The sequence below is a fragment of the Juglans regia genome, chromosome 13, assembly GCF_001411555.2.
Source record: "Juglans regia cultivar Chandler chromosome 13, Walnut 2.0, whole genome shotgun sequence".
Taxonomy (NCBI): domain Eukaryota; kingdom Viridiplantae; phylum Streptophyta; class Magnoliopsida; order Fagales; family Juglandaceae; genus Juglans; species Juglans regia.
The window spans coordinates 26,397,170-26,419,030 of record NC_049913.1 but is presented as its reverse complement, the minus strand read 5'-3'; the positions used below and the strand labels follow the sequence as shown (position 1 = coordinate 26,419,030).

Genomic DNA, 21,861 nt, shown 5'->3' with positions numbered 1-21,861 from the left:
TTTCAGCTCAAAAGAATTGGTTGCTAAAATAATAAATCAATAATTCTTTAAAGAAAAATGATATTTATTGTCTTAGAGTGTGCAATCTCGCATACTCCATTTGAAAAAAATGAATAAATATGAAACTCAAATAAAAAATTATTTTTTTAATTATAACAAATATTAAAAAAAAAAACTACGCGGAGACTGGTATATAACATTAAAAATATTTAATGTCATATTAAGAAAATATTTTGAGAATCATGGAAACTTTGATAGACAAGAAATCAAACTTTCTCATCCCTGACATACAAAAAAGAAAGAGTAATTTCACTCTTTGAGGCTTTTCCCATGAGATCCAACGGGTTTTTCAATGTTAAATGGGATTTGGTCTCCTTTTCATTTCTCTCATCTTTGTTAGTGTAAACGAGGAGATGCTTGGTATTGGCAATGTGGCATGTGCAGTTGAACAGGCACTCTGCTCCATTTCTACTGTTAAGGACATGTTTCATACTCCAGTAGACTGAGTCAATCAACCTGCAATACAAGAAACATGAAAGCTCGGTGGATAGGTGACATCATTCATGCCTAAGTTAATATATCTCTTAGAGAGACCTTTTTTATCTCATCCTTGAGTCCGAATTTTACTTGTATTTAGGCTTTTATATCCCTCTTTCCTCGTTGGGCCTCTGTTTCCTTTATGCCAAGGGTGTTTGTCGACTGATATGGGTATCGTGTTGTTGCATTTAATCTGACTACTCCCATTAGTTGTCTCCCGTGACAGCTGGTGAAATGTGGCCTTTCTCTAGGTACCCTACCAGGGACAAAATCTCCCTTCGGGATCTCCTGCTTGTGATCCATTTCGGGTCATCTAATGTGGTATGGCTCCCCACGAGTTATCTGGGTAGAGGCGGTGCCGATGTGAACGCTATCCCATCTTCTTATCCTAGCCTGGGTTGCTCCTTGGGCCTTGGTGGGCCCAGTGGGAGATGAATATGTCAATCCAGTTACTCCACAAATTCTTATCGTACAAGTTCAGTGAGAATTTCCTTTTTTATCCCATAATGGTACACATTCCCAAGCCTAGGGTAACGTGTGACGGCTCAACTTCCATGTCTCATGATGTAGCGGGGACCACATGATTTGTTCCCAATGTTTCCTTCTTGGAAACACTTGTCACTTTTCTACTAGGAGTCTTCCAATCAACACTGCCTGCCTATTTAAACCCCACGCCCTGGCTTCTGTCACTTCTTCCCTATTGCTCTCTACTCATTCTTGCATTTTCTTTGAAAACCCTAGCTTTTCTTCCTCCGACCTTTTTCTTTCGCTGCTAATGGCACCCAAGAATTATTCCTATTTCTCATCACGAGGCTTGCGCTCATTACGCCGTAAGGGGTCTTCCTGAAACCCCAGGGCTTCCGCCCAAGATAGACCTTAGTATTTTGAGGGATACCACTGGATTGTTGTCACCACCTCGTCGGATCTGGACTCGGTGAGGAGTTCTTACGGAGTGCCTGACTCCTTTTTCTTGGAAGTTCTGGGGGTTCGCTGTGGGGTCGTCGACTTGGAGAGGTTTCTTGAGAAGGTCGCATTATACACCGTCATGTTTTCGAATGGTGTCCGGCTTCCCTTTTGTCGTCTTGTACGGGATTTCTTGGATTACCTTGTGTTGGCCCCATAGCAACTTTATCCCCCATGGAGGATTCTATTATCGTGCTGCATCATTTGGCGCATGGTCTTGGGAGCTAAGGATGAAGATTATCCCGACTTGAGTGCAAGGGAGTTCTTTTTCACGCACAAGGTTCGATGTCACAATGTAAACTTATGTAGCTTCCATTTCCGTACCAAGTGTCGGGTTGCCCATCTGGAACCCCACTTTTCCTATGTTAAGGAGGCCGTCCTTCAGGAGTTTCCCGTTCGAGTCGCGTGGGGGGTTGTTTCAAATGACAAGAAGTTTTCTTTAAACTTGTCCGACTGGGAACATGTTTGTTTGAAGATGGTCTACTCTTGGGTTAAGGGGCACCAAGAAGAATTTTGGACTAATGCTATGTTGACCAATGCCAACATTGATTGATTTTTGGTGATGCCGGACTGAGCACATTTTAGTGGCCGCCACTTCTTAAGGGAGCCCTTCCAACACTTTAGTGGAGGGAAGGGGAAGAAACTTCGCACTAAGGATGAGGCAGTCTGTGAAATGATGGGAGCTTGCTGTAGCTCAAAGTTCGAGTTCGAGCAGGAAGTCCCCCTCTCATTCAGTGGCTCCAGCCACCTTCCAAGGGCTCAACCTTCATTGGGACCTATGGATTGTCTCGTCGTGAATCACCAAGAGAAGACAGTATTGATCAGATCCTAGAGCAGGCAGAGGTTGACTTGGTCACTGCGATGGCTCTTGAATATCCTTTGACGGACCTACATACTGCTTTGTCTCCTTCGTTGGATTTGCATTCCATCTCGTCAGGAGATTGGGGGCCGGTTGTGGCTCTCAGCCGGGCCGAGGAGGAATTCAAGATGGTGTTTTACTCGGCGTTCCTCAAATCATTCTCGGGGGGGTTCTCATGAGCCCACTTTGGGAGTGCCTTTCGAGGACGTTGGGGAGGTCCCTGCCTCTAGTGACAACGATGCCGGGGCATGAACTACTATCTTTAGGGTGCTAACTTTTAAGGACGTGTTTCGGATCCCAACTGATGGACTCAATCAACTTGCAATACAAGAAACGTTAGGGCACAGTGGGTGGGTGACACTCTAATGCCTAAGTTAGTATATCTCTGGGAGAGAGTTTTTTTATGTCATCCTTGAGACTGAATTTTACTTGTATTTAGGTATTTATATCCCCTTCCCCTGGTTGGGCCTCTATTTCCTCTATGTTTGGGGTGTCGGCTAACTGTTCTGGGTGTCGTGCCGTCATATTTAATTTAGCTGCTCCTATTAGTCCCTTGGGTCATGTCTCTTGTGACAGGTGGTGAAGTGTGGTCTATCTCTGGGGCCTTTGCCAGGGACAAAATCACCTATCGAGATCTGTTGCATGCAATCCATACCGGGTCATTTAATGCGGAGTGGCTTCCTGGCAATTATTTGAGTAAAGGCATTGCCGATGTGAACGCTGTCCCATCTTCTCATCCTGGTCCAAGACTTCCTCTCCCTTGCCATTTGTTGGGCTAGTAGTATTTAGTCCTTGAACCTTGGTGAGGTGGATTGGCCCAGCCCGGTGGCGGATGTATATGCCCTTCCATCTACCTTCATTTTTATCTTTTTTTTTTTTCCAAAATGAAAATATCTCGAATCTTTGATAGTTGTACCATCCCCAATGCTAGCTTAAAAATCCACCAATCAACTATCTACAGAGACGAGACGAGCCCAACAATATGAGAGATAAGGGGGACCCATGGGGCACCAATATGCCTCCCGAACTAGCATTTGTTCTTGGGTTTATCCCCCATTCTACTCTATTCTCTCTCTTGTCAAAAGTAGGCATGACTTCTTCTTTTTTTCTAAGAATGTGAAAAAAGTTTTACCAAATATTTTAATGCAATCAATTTTTATGCATTGTTATCTAAAGGAGAAATGCTACAAGGTTCCATGTAAAATTTCTCTATTTAATGAGGATTTTAGCTTAAAAAATACATGATGAAAACCTTACTGGTTTGCATCAAAAACCATTTCTTGGTAGTATTTTCCTCAATATATTGGAATAAACATGTGCTCGAACCAATATTTTATCTCTATTGTTTGTTTTTAATTATTTTCGATGTATTGTTTATAACATATTTTGTTAGTGTTCCTTATTCCTTTTATATCTCTCTGTTTAGTTTAACAAAAGCGTATTCATAAAATTGAAAAAAGGAACAATTATGTTTGATACATTTTAGGCCAAGATCATCATTTCATGTATCAAATCTCCTAAGGTTATAACAGTACTTGTAAGGGGTCCCCCCCCCCCTTCTTTCTTAGTGGACCTGAGAGGAGCAACTAAAGGAATAGACTTCCCTGGAGGCAGCCCCCATGTAGGAGCATATTGTAGGGAGAAGGGACTCGCCGTCCTGGAGATCCCTCAAATAGTGTCTAGCCCTTGAATACCTATCCACAAAAACAAGTGGGAAGTAAGGGGACCATCGATCCTCTGACAAGGTTCCATCGACAGACGGCTGAAGTCACTAGTAGGGCAAATTAGGGAACCATGCCACATTAATGACACCACTACCCGAGCAACACACCACATTAATGACGTCATCGCAGAGGCACGCCGCATTAAAGAACTCTGACAAAAGGAACAGTAAAAAGGGCATGGACTTATAAGGGCATACACAATCTGTCCCCCCTAGGCTCTCGGTATAAATAGGAATTTTGCAGGTACGACAAAGCTCTGGTCTTTAGACTCTCGTTATTTACAAACCTCTAAAATACTTTACTAACTTTAGCATCAGAGACTCCTCGGCCCCAAGGCCGCCTTCTCCTAGCTGCTTTCTACTTCATTTTTGCAAACTTAATTTTGAAGACCTAAGTTACTAGAACCTGACTCAAAGCCGTACAAAACACGACGTTAACAGTGCCACCTTCTGTGGGATCCTTGTAGATCTGGTGTGTACTTCGTATGCTTATGACAACCTGTTCCAGACAACTCAGAAGCTCACCGATAGTGCTGACAAACATGGAAGCTCAGCAATAAGGAAGCAAAACTCCCAGGATTTGAGGAGGAGGCATTGCGGAAGAGAGGCAAGAACATATACAGGGAGGGGTGCCTCCGAGTGGTGGAGTGAACGCGATATGCCCTATGGTGGATGACTGCACCTTACCACTGTCACTCATTTGTGCCTTAGCTGAAGGCGAAATCCAAGATGAGTAGAGACTCAGAAAGTTGGAACCAAACGAGTCGTTGGAGTTTGTTCCCTTAAACTTGAATAGACCATAAGCCACTGCAAGGATTGGTAGCAAGATGACGCCTAAGGTGTAGAGCGCCATGCAACAACTCATCCCCTAACACCAGGACGTATTCACTTGGAGCCACGAGGACATGCCCGAAATAGCCCCTGAAGTCATACAGCACAGCCTTAACATGGACCCAAAGGCCAAATGGGTGAGATAGAAATGCCGAAGTGTCAACGCAGAAAAGAACATCGGCACCTTGGGTGTCCAACGTGGCACCTGTTAGCCGCTGGATTCATCCAAGAAGCCCACTATCCAGAATGGCTGTCCAACATGGTGCTCGTGAAAAAGCTGAATTGCAAATGGAGAATGTGTATCAACTTCACCGACCTCAACAAAGCTGATCGTCGACTCCACGGTGAGCCATTGTATGCTCAGCTTCATAGACGCTTACTTTGGGTATAACCAGATTCACATGAACCTGTAGGCAAGGAGAAGACCTTATTCATCACCGATTGAGGCCTGTATAGTTACACGGCAATACCTTTTGAGCTAAAGAACACGGGGGCCACCTACTAGAGGCTGCTCAATCGTATGTTCAAAAATTAGGTAGGAAGAAATATGGAGGTCTACATGGAAGACCCGTTGGTTAAGAGTGGGACTCCAAAACAATACTTGAACGATCTGAGGGAGGCTTTCGCAAGATTGAGGCAGTACCAAATGAAGTTAAACTCGGTGAAATGCACCTTTGTCATCGAATCAGGAAATTTTATGGGATTCATGGTGTCAAAACGTGGGATCAAAGTCATTCTCAACATGGCCCCACCTCGAAGCATAAACAAGGTGCAGAGATTGGCTGGGCGAGTGGCGGCTCTCAGTATGTTCATGTTAAGATCCACCGACAAGTGTTTGCCTTTCTTCAAGGTTTAGCGAAAGGCACAAATATGGGATTGCGAGTGCAACCTGGAGTTCGAGGCTCTCAAGAAGTACCTCACAAGCCCACCGCTCCTCAGCCAGCTCAAGTGTGGGAAAACATTGACCCTGTACTTGTCGGTCTCTCTCCAGGTGGTCTCTTCGGCATTAGTGCATGAAGAGGATGGAGTCCAAAGGCCGGTCTACTACACCAGTCGAGCATATCGTGGGGTTGAAACCAGGTACCCTCGCATTGAGCAACACGTCTTCGCACTGGTGGTAACCACACACAAGCTGCGCCCATATTTCCAAGCTCATCTAGTAAGGGTCCTCACAGAGATCCCTCTGAAAAAGATCTTGCAAAGGACAGACGCTTAAGGTCGGCTCATGAACGGGACAATATAGCTGCGCGAGTTTGACATTGATTATGCACCACGGAATACCATCAAGGGGCAAGTGCTAGCAGACTTCGTGGCTGAATTTACTAGTTTCCCAACAGAGAACGAATATGCACCTCTCGTGAAGCCCTGACAAGTTTTCGTGGATGGCTCATCTTGCCAGGCTAGAGGGGGAGTGGGAGTGCATATCGTTATGTCTGAGGGAGAGGAGTACAATTACACCATCAAGTTGGTTCTCAAGACCAAAAACAATGAGGTGGAGTATGAAGCACTACTTTCAAGATTGGAGATAGCCAAATCTCTGGGTGCCGCAAAAATTGAAGTGCGAGCCAACTCGCAGGTGGTGGTCCATAATGTAGAAGCCGTGAAGAGTAAAAAATTGAAAAACTACCTGGCACTAGTAGAAGCCAAGCATCCCCATTGCCAGAGTAGACTGTGATCCGAACCGTCGAACACCAGAAGGATCGAGGTGATGGAGATACAGCCCGAAGCCCCAGATGATGCGAGGGACATCCTCAAGTACCTGGACGCCAACAAGGTGCTCAATGACAGGCAAGAAGCTAGAAAGATTAGGAACTGAGCAGCACACTACACTCTGATCGAGGGAATTCTGTACCGAAGGGGCCACTCGACGCCTCTCTTGAGGTGCATCTCTCCTGAAGAAGCCCAGTACATGTTGGCAGAAATACACGAAGGAATTTGCGGCAGTAACTTAAGAGGAAAGGTGCTAGCCGAAAAGGTGATGAGGGTGGGGTATTACTGGCCATGTGTGTAACACCCGAGCGCGTTTGGGATTACGAGTAAAATTTTTAGAAGAGAGAGCGTGAGCCTAATATATTTTGGCGGTATATAAATTTTTTATAGGTTTGATATTTAGGTTTTAAAGCTTAATGGATCAAGTGGATATTCATCAAAATTTATGGGATAATTATATCTATACCTATATATATATATATATATATATATTTAGTTGATTTGAGACCCAAAACTTTAGATAAAAGCAATGCATTAATCTCGTTCAGAGCCCAGCCGTGAGATCGCACGGGTCTAGACTTCATCGCACGGTGTCAAGCCATTTCTATTTCATGCATGTCCATCCTTTCCTTTTATTTAGGTTTGTTCTACTTTCTACTTATAGCTTATATATAAGTTAAGTTTTTCTCAACCCTAGATTTGTGCTGCTCGTCCTCCTCTCAGATTATCAACTGAGACCTCCACTCCAGCCGCCTCACCACCTTCAAGTAGCCACACCCAGCCACGCAACTCCACACACGGAAGCTCCAGCTCTTCCTTTTCCCGTCGTCGCTGGCCATAAAACTACAAGCCTCGGTGGCGTTCAACAGCTCCGCCACTCCCACAGCCAAGCCAACGAGTCGTTACTCCCCCGAACCCAGTCCACGCGGAACCTCAGCCGCACGAAGCCGCCACCCAACGCCTGCATAGTATCTATTGCAAGCCACGGAAATCCTCTGTTTTAGACAACCGAAACAGAGCCACGCCTACAGCCACCCCAACTCCTCGGTGCCACCTGCCACGACTCACCTATGCCCAGTGTTGCACCGTAACACCTCTGCTTAGCCGCTTCTCTGCCACGCGAAACCTAGAACCACCCCCACCTCACTGAGAAGCCTCTGCTTCCTGCACCAAAAACAGAGCATTTACTGAACTCCACCGTAAGCCACTGCAAAACCCGCACCTGTTTGGACCGAAAAACACCATAAAATCAACGGAAACCGCCGGTCGTGACATCCCCGCCACCCTGCGCAGATCGGTGAACCCATACCCTCCGCCATATTCGTTCCCTCTCGGTTGCTATCTCCCTCTCATCTCGCACTCTCCGAGCTCTCTCTACCTCTCTCGTGCGCTTTCGCCGCCCAGCGTAGGTGGCCTCGCCACTGCATGCCCTCCTCGGCACCCAGCAGCACCACCATAGTTCCTGCAGCCCAGCCGTCGTGCCTTGCCCCTCCACGTACAGCTCGGTTTTAGCCGTAAGTCCGCACTCCACTTTTGTTTTTCGTGTTGCTGACTTAAAAGGGTAGTGTATGTGTGTGTTTATATATATATATATATATATATATATATATGTGTGTGTGTGTGGGTAAGTCTGTAATGTAATAGAATAAATGCTATTACCGTTATACCCTTTGATCATATTTTCAAACAAGGTATTACAAAAGCTTTTGCATAATCGGTCTAATAAATAAAATTTCCTTGTTACCTTTGAATTATAAGTTACATTATTGTGTTTTAAACTTTGATATGCATTTGTAAACTCTAAATCTTCCATGTTTACATAAATGATCTTGGTAAGTTAGATTTATTTTAAGTAAAACCTCTTTCCAAAAGTAAGTGATAATGTTGTAATTTTATCACGATATAGTTTGTTAAATAACTTTATGAATAACTTAAAAAGAAAGTTTGGCATAATTATGTTATGTAGTATTAAATCCGATAGTTTGATTTTTTTTTCATCAGTTAATAAGTGAGTTAATCTTTAGTAAGAGTTTTAGTTGGAATTTGAGAAGTGTTAACTTTTTTAGGAATTCGTGAATTTAGGTTTATGAGGAATTAAAATAAGTTGTTTTAGCATCTTAGGCTTAAATATTGAAATACGTATTCGATTGGAAATTTACGAAAATTATGTGATTATGTTATAGGTGAAGATTAATATTTGTTCGGCATTTTGAGGAAATTTTCAAAAAAGTTAAGAAGTCCAGGTAAACGGGGTTCCTATGCTAGATTTGCATAAAAATAAAATGGATTGATGTTGATTTTTGAAAATATGCATGTTTTGTTATGAAAAGAGATTTGAACTACCTCAGTTATTTGTTACTCATGAGATTATGTTTAAGAATGAAGTATTTTCGGGCATGACTGGTGTAGACATGAGCTATTTTGCATTTTGTTTCTGAACTGTGCAAAAGAGAGTGAATATGAAAGTTTGTGCATAAAATTATGTTTTGTGATTTCTGAAAACTCTATTATGTTCTGAAAATGTTCTGTACTCTGATATGATGAAATTTCTAAAAGCTTCTGGCATGACATTCTGAATCGGGATGTGGTTTGTGGATGGTGACCTATTTGACCTAGGTGCTAATAGTGGCTTCTGTTTGGGTTGGTACCAATTGTTATGTTTCTGGTGCACCCACTTTGGAAACAAAGTGGTTTTCTGGTGGTCTTTCCTGTGTGCACACTCGGGGCTCCGAGAATAAATAAGGGGAAGATTCACATTCTGTTTCTGCTCGGTTAGCTACCGGGGTTTGCACAACCCTACCACGGGGGTTAAACATGGCCTCTGTTGTGTTATGATGCTCTGGTACGATGGCGGTCAGTTATGCCATGCCAAAAGAATTTGAATAAGAATATTTTTGAACTTTCGCTCTGATATTTTTATAACATGTTCTGACTCTGCATTCTGAAAATAAAAAGTATTTTGTTCTGCATTATGAAATCTTTAAATGCTCATGTTTGCATACTAGTATATGTTCTCTGCTTACTGAGTTGTTGATAACTCACCCCTATCTCCATAATATGTTTCAGATATTTTTGATGCAACAACTGGAAATCAAGAATAGGAAGTACTTGCAAGTTTGTTGATCATAGAAGACTAAGTGCCTTAAGGCACAATGACTGTTGGAGAGTCTTTTGATAGTGTTAATATTGTATGTGACTTTGGTATTTTGAGTAATGGATATTTGTATTGAACAAATAAGTTAATATGTTATGGAGACCCTGGTTGATTTTAAAAGTATTATTTAGAAATGATTTTTGGATGATGTGAGTTAACTCTCCAGACCGTCGTGGTCGGGGCGTTACAATGTGCCTTGCAAGATGCTTAGGAGTATGCGTGAAAATGACAAAAGTGCCAAAAGTACGCCAAAGTGACCCACTGCCCGCTGGAAGAATTGACGTCGATCATTTCACCTTGGCCCTTTGCCCAGTGGAGAATTGACTTCATCGTCCCATTGCCCCTGCAAGGGGGGAGTAAAATTTGTGGTGGTAGTTGTGGATTACTTTACCAAGTGGGTTAAGGCCGAGACCCTAGCAACCATCACGATGAACAACATCAGACAGTTCCTGTGGAAGATGGTGGTTTGTAGGTTTGGCATCACGAGCACTATCATATTGGACAATGAGAGACAATTTGATTCCGATCACTACCGTAATTGATGTTGAGAGCTGGGGATCGAGTTCTGGTACTCATCTCTGGGCCACACCCATCTAACGAGCAGGTAGAGGCGACTAACAAGACGTTGATGAGAATGTTCAAGAAACGACTGGACAACAGGAAGGGCGTGTGGCAGAGGAACATCCCGGTGTCTTGTGGGCCTACCGGATCACAGTAAAGACACCCACAGGGAAAACTCCTTTCACCCTCACTTATGGCCGCGAGGCGATGTGGCCAGTGGAAATCGAGATCCCCACCTACAGAGTTTAGCACTTTGACCAAACTCCAATGACAAGCATATAGAAGAACATCTTGATTTGTTGGAAGAATTCAGACTAGAGGCAAAGGTAAGGATCGCCGCCAACAAAAGGAGGGCTGAGCAATGTTTTAACAAACGAGTGCCTCCAATAGTATTCGAAGTCAGAGACCTCGTACTCAAAGAAACAGAAACAACAATACGAGATAAGCGAAAGCTGGGCCATCGATGGGAAGGCCCCTACGTGGTCACCCTACCAATCTTTCAAACTCTTACAAACTCTGGGACTCTCAAGGAAACGAGCTGCCACACTCATGGAATGCCGAACACCTATGAAAACTTTATTACTAAAGCTAGCTTAATTATTGTAAATCTATGTTTTCATGCATACACTAAAAATTCTAATGAAAGAGGAGTTGTGTTTCAATGTTGAGTTTTAGGAACATAATAGAATCTCGATCAATGTAATCTCCATCAACAAAGTCTTCATCGACTGTTTATCTCCCCGCGGGACACCAAAGGGATGAGTCACACCAGAGACTGCCTTGTCCCTCCTGTGGAAGAGTGCGGGTTGACCATCGGCCACCCAAAAACAGAAACTTACCTTCCTCGTGAGGGTCAACAGGCAGAAGTGGGTCCAGTTATAGATTTTCCAAATGTTGTACCTCCTGCTAGGCGTAAAGGGCAGGTTGAGCCAACTTGTCCTTCCCACAACAGAGAGAAGGTCCAACCTCGAGGCTACTAGAAAAACTTACCCCTATTTCCGCCACGACGAAGTGTGGGATCAGAGCCAGCCTAACCCAAACTTACCATTTCTTGCGATGTCAACAGACGGGAGTAGGTCTAGTTCCAAACTACCCGAACAACATACCTCTCCACGAAAGATGATATGTGAGCTAGAGGTTCAACCACTTCGTCCGAGAGAGCAGGACCAACCCCCGAGTGGCTCGAAAAACTTACCCCAACCCCCATCGTGGTGAAGGAGCGAACTAACCATAGCCACATTGCTGTCTAAATTACCTCTCCCGTAGGGTACAAAAGAGATGGGTGTAATGCTTAAGGCTGCTTTATCCCTCCAGCGGTGGAGTACGGGTCAATCCTCAACTATCGGAAGGGAAAGACTTACCTTCCTTGTAAGCGTCAACGGATGGGAGCAGATCTAGTAGCAGACTGCTTGAATAACCTACCTTCAGCGTGGAATGAAGGGACGGGTTGAACTAGAGGCCGCCTTGTCCCTCCCGTGATGGAGGCTGCCTGGATACTTACCTCAACTCTTTGTCACATTATTGTCCGAATTATCTCCTAGGGGGGCAAAGGGACGGTTTGGCTTGAGGCATTCCAACCCCTGGAATGCAGGCCGAGTCCTTCGACTGCCCGAATGCTGCACTAAAGAATATGAAAATCAACAATGTGGTAAAAAGTGGCAAGCACATCCCGTCATAGGTCGAAGGGCCCAATTACATATCAAAATAAAGCAGGCAACGCAAACTGGAAGAACTAAAGGACTAGGTGGGTTAAAGTGCATCCAAGAGATTGAAAACAAAAAGGAAGGAAATTGGCTTAAAGCAGAAGTAGAGAGACATTGGTCTCGTCAAACAATATCGCTAAAAGCCCCAAGGGGACAACTGTGAGACCCAGCCCACTGCCAAGCCCAGTCCCGTGGAAAACGTTTCCAGAATTCACGTCGCTCGGGTTCACGCCATCTTTCCTTTTTCATGCACGTCCATCCGTTCCTCCTCTTTAGGTTTTATCTGTTTTCCATTTATAGTTTATATATATGTTAAGCTTTTCTCAACCCTAGATTTATTGCCTCTATTTCTCTTCTCGCCTCAGCCACCCAAACCATTCGGTCATCACTATCCACTGTGAATCTTTGGCCAGATCTGACCACCGTGCTCAGCCACATGAAGCTGCCGCCCAACGCCACCGTAGCCTCTATTGCAAGCCTCAGACTCCTCTGTTTTAGTTTCCAAAAAACAGATCTTTGCTCAGCAACCTTAAGCCACTGAAATCATCATCCACCGAGAGCTCCACCATGCTGTGACCCCACAAAATCTGTCTGCGAAGGCTTCCCGTAACCCATTATGCCACACGCTGCCTCAAGCTCCCCGGTAAGCTCACGCCATTCTTGTTGGTTTCTCTGTTCTCTTGGTCTCTCCCTCTTTCTCTCACCGTGTGCCTCTCTCACTAATCGCTCTTTCTTCCTCTCTCAGCTAGTGACCAGGCGCCACCCCCATCTGCCGTAGCCAACTGCCAGCTCCACGCCATCGTGCCCCCATCTCTTCGTAAGATGCACTGTTGTTGAGTTTTTTTTTTTAATTTCCGTTCTCTAGTAATTCATTACAAGATATATATATATATATATATATATATGTAACTTACGTTAACCAAATAGTAGGAAGTATTGTTACCTTTTTACCTCTTATTTTATGCCTCCAGATTTGTTGTTTCGGGTGTTAGTTTAATGAGTTTATGTTATATACTTTGGGTTTGAACTCATGAGTATATTACGTGGGTCACAGAGTATTTTTTTTTATTTGGAAGTAGGAGTGTGGATTTATTTTGTTAAGTTGGTTTTGTAAGAGACTGATATGTTAACGGAATATTTATTATGTAAATACTGATGAATTTTTTGAAGTGATCGGTAAGTGTAAAATATTATTTTGAATCATTTTAAAAGAATATTTTTGATTTAGACAAAAGTATGATTTTTTTTTTACTTATGATGATTTCAAAATAATTATGTTATTTTAGTTCTTATAAATCATAGTAAGATCTCAATCGTAAATAAGTTAGAATTTAATGTTTTAGTCGGAGTTAGTAAGTTGGATATTGATGAGTTTAGAAAGTGGTGTTGGTATTTTAGGAATAATGAGAATTTTGGATTTTGAGGAATTAAAAATAGATTATTTTAGAAGTTTAAGGTTGAATATCGAAATACGAGATTGAATGAAAATTTATAGAAATTTACGTGATTATCTTACAGGTGACGATTAACTTTATTCGGCATTATTGACAAAAAGTTTTGAAAAGCTAAGAAGCCAGGTAAGCAGGGTTCATATGCTTGATTTGCATAAAAAGAAATGAACTGAGGTTGGTTTGTAAAAATGTGCATGCTATTTTTTTTATAAAAAGAAAAATGTGAAAAACAACCTCAGTATATGTTTTGCATTCACTCATGAGATTTGTATGAAAGAGAAAAGAAATGTTTTTGACATAAATAGTGTAGACATGAATAATATTTGACTTATTTATGGAATATACAAAAGAGTGAATATGATATCATTGAGATTTTTATACATGTGATTAGGGCTGCAACCTGACCAAACCGTTTAATATTTGGGCCGCCCGACCCGGCCCGACCCGACCCGGCCCGGCCCGGCCCGACCCGACCCGACCCGACCCGACCCGTATAACCATGGATAAATATCGGTTCGACCCGACCCGTTGTCGGGTCAACCCATTATCAGTTTTTCTTGTGCTGAAACTTCGGTGTTCGCATTCATGAGTCCCAAATGTGGTGAGCTTGCTGCTGAAATTGCCAAACCCAAGATCGTCGAGCCGCTTGAGAGTCCCAGAGGCCTATAGAGAAGCAAGAAAATGGAGGACAAGGAGAAGACGGAAGAAGAACAAGAATCGAAGGAGAAAGACTCATCACACAAGGAGCAAGAATCGAAGAAACCGCTTGAAGGATGCTCACTCACCTTCTTAACTTGGGAATAGCTTTCTCTTTTTCTCTAGGCTTAGGCTTTCACGGGAGCCAAAACAAGAATCGAACGAAATATAAGACACAATTCCATCGTTTTCCAGCCAAAACCCTATACTTGTCCCTTCTAGTAAAGTTCGTGCACTCAAACCCTAGCGTAGCAGCCAAGATCCTTTGCACATAATTTACAACATCATGCGGACTTTTCCCAGAGAAACATGTCGCTTCTATTGGTAACTGGTTCAAGAACATTACCTCATAGATAGGCCTAGGGTTCATGAAGAAGAAAATCGGGTCCAGTGTTTTCCATCCCTTAGCCATGATTTTCTCTGCATCCGTCTCCCGGATTCGTGTTAACCTAACAGTGGGTATTGGCGACAGGATCTCAGTTAATCGAAGGAGAAGATGGAAGAGGAGCAAGAATTAACAGAGGTAATGAGAGAGGCTGAGAGCTAGGGTGTGATTTGAGTGATTTTAGGCGGGTTGAAACCGGCATTTTACGGGTTCGACCCGAAAATACTTTTCACCCGTATTTATCAGTCGGGTCGGGTCGGTTCATTCGGGTGGGTCGGGTCTGCGGTTTTTCTGCACAGCCCTACATGTGATATGAAATGATTTGGATCTTTTTATCAAATAGAAATGATATGAATATGTTTAACACATGTTTTTATATGATATGGATATGAAAAAATTTTGGCATACTTATCTATTTTGGTTATGATTCTGAGTATGGTTCTGATATGATGATACTGGTTCACATGATATGGTTTGTACCAACATGATATGATATGATATGATATGAGTGCACCCACTTTGGAAACAAAGTGGTTTTTTATTTGTTGTTTCCTGTGTGTATACTCGGGGCTCCGAGATTGAAAAATGGGAAGTTCCACAATATGATACTGTCTGATTTGGCTACTGGGGATAACACAACCCTACCACAGAAGTTAAACATGATATATGATATGACATGATATGATACGAAATGATATGATAAGATGAAGATGTCCAGTTATATTATGCTAAGGCATTTTTGGATATGAAAATGGTCTTTGAACATGAAAAATGTCTTTATATATGAATAGTTGATTTTTTTGAGAATGAAAAGTTTGAAAAGTCGCTCCGATTTTCTGAAAATATATTTTTGAGATCTGCATATGAAAATGAAATGTTTTGTTTCTGCATACTGAACTTTCTAAAAATACTCATGTTTACATACTAGTATATGTTCTCCCCTTACTGAGTTGTTGATAACTCACCCCTTATATTCACAATATTTTTCAGATGATTTTGGATATTTCAGCTGGAGATCAAGATTTTGGAGTTTTGGGTGAGATGATTTAAGAGTAGTGGATGAAGTATAAAAAGTTCTCGATGGGTATTTGAGATTTTTATTAAGAAATTTTACTGTGTTATGATGACTTTGCATTTTGAAAAATTAGTTATATTGAGAAAATTAGCTTGAATTGAAATTTCTTTATGATATTGGAAATTTGGAATCTATAATTATATTGTTGAAATGTGAGTGTTAGTGACAAGAAGTAACTCTACGACCCCTGCGGGATTTGGGCGTTACAACAACTGCCTAACAAAGGCGAACGGAGACAGCATAAGCAGAGAGCCATCAGCCAGCGAGGTTGTTAGGAATAGGTTAGGTGTTGGTGGGGTGGATAGTAAAGCTCTGGATGCCGCCTAACACAAAACCCATAATTCTCTACGACAAAAACCCCCAGGACAACCATAAAAGAAAAAAAGGGAAGAACAAAAAGGAAACATCGGGGAAGAATACACAAAAACAAGCAGCCTGACACAATTGAAAAGACGCCGTCAAATACAAGCATGGTAATCGGGAGATGTACCAACAAAGGTGAGTTTAAGATTAAAAAAAATTCTCAACGTATGAATCCGATGAGAATCGGCAGGGTAACTGTGAAGGATTTTCCCCCTTTCTTAGTTGGTCTAAAAGGAGCAAATATGAGAATAAGAAACGAAGGCCCAGCCCAAAACAAATAGACTCCTTGGCCCGACCCACAGGTAGACTCCCCTAGACGCAACCCCTATGTGAGAGCAAACTACTGGGGGATGGGAATTGCCATCCTGGAGATCCCTCGAACACCGTCCAACCCTTGAGTACTTGTCCACGTAAACGAGCTAGAAGTAAGGGGGACCATCGATCTCCTAACATGGTGACATCGATGGGCCATCAAGGACACCAGTAGGGTAAGGCAAATTAGGGAACCACGCCGCATTAATGACACTACTACCTGAGCTACACGCCACATTAATGACGTCGTTACAGAGGCAAGCCGCATTAAAAGACTCTAGCAAAAAGAATAGTAAAAATGGTATAGACTCCACGAAGGTAGGCACATTCTGTTCACCCCCAGACTCCCAGTATAAATTGCAATTTGCAGGTACGAGAAAGCTTTGGTCTCTAGACTCTCTCCTTATTTATAAACCTCCAAAATACTCTACTAACTTTGGTATTGAAGACTCCCCAACCTCAAGACCGCCCTCTCCTACCTACTTTTTACTTCATTTTCACAGGCCCAATTCTAGAGACTTAAGTTGCTGAAATCTGACATAAAGGCGTACGAAACACAACCCAACAAATTACTTTGAACCTGTTTTATGTGTTAAAATTCAGTCATGATTACCAAATATTAAAATTATATAGTTATACGTACGTACATGATCATTTCCATGTTCACACTTTCGAAAATTTCAACATGAAATTCGGAAAATAACTACTAAAAACACTCTCGATCAGCTGTTATGTTATGTATGAAACATCAAAACAGCAATTGATTTTAAACTACTAAAAACACTCTCGATCACACCATAATTACATGAAAGCTCTGTTTTTTTTTTTTTATGGTTTAATTTGTATTCATCTTCCATTAAACAGCCCACTGAAAACCTGGCTGTTCCCTCCTAGCGATGCTTCCCACTCTACGGAGGACATAACTATTTTAGACAACGTCATAACTATGTCACGCATCTCTGGTCTGTTACCTGCATCTTCACTCATACACCACTCTGCTATTTCTGCCATCTGCAACACCGCATGCATTTATAACATGATCAGAAACTTAAGTCGACGTACCTCAAAAATTTTATCCGAGAGAGCAATCATTATTAAGAATCAAGCTCAGTTCAATTTCCAGTCTTCCCATGATTTTATTTTTTGTTTTACTCTTGATTTGTTCTTTTTATAACCATTATTCCTTCCCGCAGGTCTGTTTATTTGTCCATTAAATATACTTTTAAACGGCCTATGGGAGATGGGGAGGAGCCATGCATGATCATATATAGGATCCTCAAATGTTGCAAACCTTGAATACGTCCTCAAAAGGGTAGCTGCTGTGAAGATTCCCATCTATGACAGCTTCCAAAGCAATCTCTGGGTCATCATCTTGGAATACTTTACTAATCTGCTCACGAGATCATGAAAGTTAATTAAGAAAACTTAGCTTGCTCATCATATTAAGATTGCATGAAGTACGTACTGGCTTGCACGGATTTAATCATGGCAAAGTTACAAAAATATATATAGCTACGAAACAAAATGGAGAAATAACATATGATTGCATTATTGTTCAGTGTGACTCATTTTGCTAGCTAGCTAGCTATCACTTCTACCTTTATGTGGAATGATGTTTCTTATCAACGTTGATTGAATGCAGCTTAATAATTAGTTTATCTTTCTATGTAGATCGAATTTGTTGACTTACAATGGTAATTAGTGATTTCATCTTGCCGGGCTCCCCATTGTCACAGATAAGTGCTCGCAGCCCCGTTATCAGTTCTGCTAGAACCACCCCAAATGCGAATACATCAGTTTTTGGGGTCACCTGGAACTCCTTCACAGATCTTCGATTCAAAAAATTTTAGGTCAGAAATACGATAAATTGCCCTTGAAAAAAATTCAGTACTAACGGCCGTTGCTTTATGGTTGTAGGTACTACATAAAGAGAAACATGATAGTACTCACTCGGGAGGAAGGTAGCCTGGCGTTCCAACAAGTCTTGTCGCTAGGAAATCTTCGTCATTGGTTCGTCCAACTAGCTTTGCCAATCCAAAATCTGCTACCTTTGGATCAGCACATGCTAAGTTGGTTTTAGTTCTTTTTATTTTCAGTTCGGAAGAGTACGAAGTTATGCTTTGAGTTCTGCATGATCAGGGTTATATAACACTAGGAAGATAGGTAATATTGGCGAAGATTCTTGGAAGTGGCACCCATGATATATATCCAAAGAAAATATGATGTTTTTTTTTCTCGTATCAAGCACGTACGTAATCTTGTCATGATGAGGACCAAGAGAACTAATTCATATCATGCGACATGCATATGGTAAAGAAATTGGCAAACTATATATGCAATATAATTTTAGAAGTAGATAAATTGATCATGAAACTGTCATTAAAGGGAGTACTAGCTGGGTTTTGGTACCTTTGCCCTGAGCCCTTCATCAAGTAGTATGTTACTTGTCTTGATATCTCGGTGCACATACCGTGCTTTTGTGTGGTCATGAATGTATTCAATACCCTTTGCAGTATCCAGTGCAATCTGTGCTCTTGCAGTCCAAGAGAGAGGCTGATGACCTGATTCCATTATACCCATTTTTGTGAGGACCTCATTGTTCATCCCAAGTAACCCTATGTTTCTAGTTAACATTTGTGAGGAGTTGTGCTACATAGAAGCCCCATATCTCTACACACCACTTAAAAATATATGATTTTATTTTTTTATCCTCATATTTCATATTTCAATTCAATATGAAATATGAGGGTAAAAAAATAAAATTATATAATTTTTAAGTGGTATACAAGGTGTGGACCTTATGTTTAGAATTTTTCAAATAATTTAATTCCAACATGTCTAAGTACTCATTGGTACCCAATGAAATTATTGTCTGAGTGCTGCTGCTACTGCCGACTCCAAGTAGATGGGATTAGGGTTTTCTTAAATCTCACTCACTTTAGTTTCATTGAAGTTCAATTCCTTTGTCTAGACAGAAAATAATCTCAATCTATATATGCCTCAACTGAAGTAAGCGATATGTGTGCACCGAAGCTGTAAAGTACCTTTTAGGAGTGGATCATGCAGATGACCGCTGAGTGATCCGTTCCGAACAAATTCGTAGACCAAATAGAGATGGTCATCTCCGCTGGCGTACCCCAAGAGCTCTACCTACACCAGAGAATTTGCTAGTGCGAATATGCTCAAACCCTTTATTTCAAGCGAAGCTAGGAGCTAGCTGTAAGTTCTTAGTACTGATAATTACTCACCACATTTATGTGATGGATCTTGCATAAGATCTTTAGCTCTGCAAAGAACTCTTTGGATTTACTAGATCTCATCTTCTTTATTGCAACTTCCTGAAAGTTGAAGAGGCAAGCTGTTACCTTTCTAAGTTTCATTAGTGATGTGAATATAGATACTAGGTAACCATGCATGTTGAAGTAGAAGGAAGCAAAAGTGATGAAGACCCAGGACCTCGATCCCATACCTGGCCCCCAAGTATTCCGAAGTACACCCTCCCATATCCACCCTCTCCAATTTTCTTAGTTTCATTAAAATGACCGGTAGCCTTTTCAATCTCCTCAAGACTAAATATTACTGGCCTTTCTGATTCAAAACCTGTCACATCTGCACATTAATGTAAATTTACTATGAGGGCCTCTGTTCCATGGAGAAAACAACAAGAAATACAGTATTTCTTATCACTTGAAACAATCTAAGTTACATATACTTTCCCAGAGATGTAGAACTAAGAGAGTAGTAGGTATGTGTCTTCTTTTTTTTTTTTTTTCCTTTTTTTTTTTCACGTTTTGGAATGTTTTTCTGACCTTCCATGTTATCCTTATCCTGGTACTGACTCTGCAAGTGAAAGATTGTGTTGGCACTCGAGATTTTGGCCACAGCTTTTGGATCTTCCACGTTCTGTTGGGATCTCTTTCTCCTGACAAGAACAGCAATCAATGCGCTCATTGAAATTAATGTCACAGCCGATAGTGTGACAATGATTATTGTCCATATATGTGTCCTGCTTCCTGATGACAAAGGGCAAATAGAACGCAAATTAACTTGCAAGAAAATATATGATCACATTGATCAGCTTTTACTGAACCATATGTTTTTCTCATTCATTTGAGCATGTATTTATATATATATATGTATATTCGCGATTAAATTCACAATCTGAGGTTGAGATCAGCGCAGCACACCTAATGAAACTTGTTGCAAAAAATATATAACAAAAACCATGAATTCTAATTCTATTCAATTTTCAGGGTGGGTGGGGGGAAACTGCGAAGATGAAAAGTCATGGCGCCTTTGGGGTTGGAATACGTGAAAATCACATAGTTCCAAAGGATCTCACCTGATGATCTATCTTGTGATGGAACCCCGTTCTTCTCCATGGGTACGAACAACACCCAACCCACATCTATAAACGTGGGGTTTTCAGCCAGTTGTCTGTTCAAGCCCTGAATGCCACTCTGCTGAGCAGACAGCAGCTCAGCAATACCTGATAATGTGTCGTGCTCCTGAACCGTGTATGTGACGACAGTTTGAGCGTCACTCTCTACGCACCCACATGGAAGCTGCACAGATAAATTTGTACCTGGGGTTAAATTTAGGTACTTTCCTTCGACCTTCCAAGCTTGCCCGCTGTAGATCTTAGCAGAGACACCATCAAATGTGTCACCTAGTTTGACAGGGTAGGATGTATTGTAGAAATATCCGGAAGTTACATTTACATCCATGCAAGAACAAGGTACACTGATGAGGTAATCCGTTTTGCCATGCGTTATGGTTTTCATCTGGGATAAATCGACAGAGTAAAAAATTGCAATTTCTTCTTCTTTCAGATCGTTGCCTACATGGTAGAGCGAGGCATCACATGTCTTGATCTGAGCAGAGCAATCAAAAGGGTTTATAATGGTTGATTTGATGGATGTTTTGAACGCAAGAATCGTAGCAAATAGAGTTGCCAATAGGGGGAGGAGATGGGTAAGAAAACTACGATGAGAAGCCATGGTTGTGGAGTTGTGGTCATGGGAATTTAATTCCCTGGTCTAAGAAATGAAGGAGAAATGTTGAAATCCAGAAGTTGCAGACATTCCTTTCCTTCATGTGTTCTCTTCGTCATTGGTTGTTTGTCCTTTTAAGAGACACGAACACTTTCGTCTATACTGACAGTTTTCATATGGAAACTGCCAACCTTCGTATTGGTTTATCTAAGGTTCCCCTAAAGGTCGGCTCAAAATGACACATAGGATCTCAAAAGAAAACATGAGGTATCGGTTAATAAGTCCTAATATTTAATTAAATAAATAAAATACAGATTCAAGATTTCTTAAATTATTATTAATTTCAAAATTTTAAATTAATAAAAAGAAGTAAATTTTAATTATATTTATATTTATGAGACAAATCATCATAATATAATAGTTAATTTTTATCATCAAATATTAATGAGTATGAGTAGGATCAGTAATATTATTCATCCTACACTTGGCACAAGCGTACTATGAGAGTCTAGTTTTCAATCATATATGTCTGCTAGGCTAGCTA

General features: G+C 41.5%; 1 protein-coding gene across 1 annotated transcript; it reads right to left on the bottom strand.

The window, feature by feature from the left end:
- Positions 1 to 16,987: 16,987 nt before the first annotated feature.
- LOC108979081 (lysM domain receptor-like kinase 3) lies at positions 16,988 to 21,464 on the bottom strand. The gene is made up of 10 exons (XM_018949662.2): positions 20,666 to 21,464; positions 20,133 to 20,336; positions 19,793 to 19,932; positions 19,572 to 19,661; positions 19,368 to 19,473; positions 18,733 to 18,884; positions 18,274 to 18,371; positions 18,014 to 18,152; positions 17,615 to 17,713; positions 16,988 to 17,334 (listed from the first exon to the last, which is right to left on the bottom strand). The coding sequence occupies exons 1-10, from the start codon at positions 21,321 to 21,323 to the stop codon at positions 17,170 to 17,172; spliced, it is 1,851 nt and encodes a 616-aa protein (XP_018805207.1). The 5' UTR covers positions 21,324 to 21,464; the 3' UTR covers positions 16,988 to 17,169.
- Positions 21,465 to 21,861: the final 397 nt, after the last annotated feature.

Bases quoted from the DNA above. Each gene is read 5' to 3' on its own strand.
- LOC108979081 (XM_018949662.2), bottom strand. From the start codon at position 21,323: ATGGCTTCTCATCGTAGTTTTCTTACCCATCTCCTCCCCCTATTGGCA. The intron at 20,337-20,665 runs GTGAGATCCTTT...CTTTGTCATCAG, and splicing joins ATCACAAGATAGATCATCAG to GAAGCAGGACACATATATGG. The intron at 17,335-17,614 runs GTTTGCAACATT...GCGGTGTTGCAG, and splicing joins CTTTTGAGGACGTATTCAAG to ATGGCAGAAATAGCAGAGTG.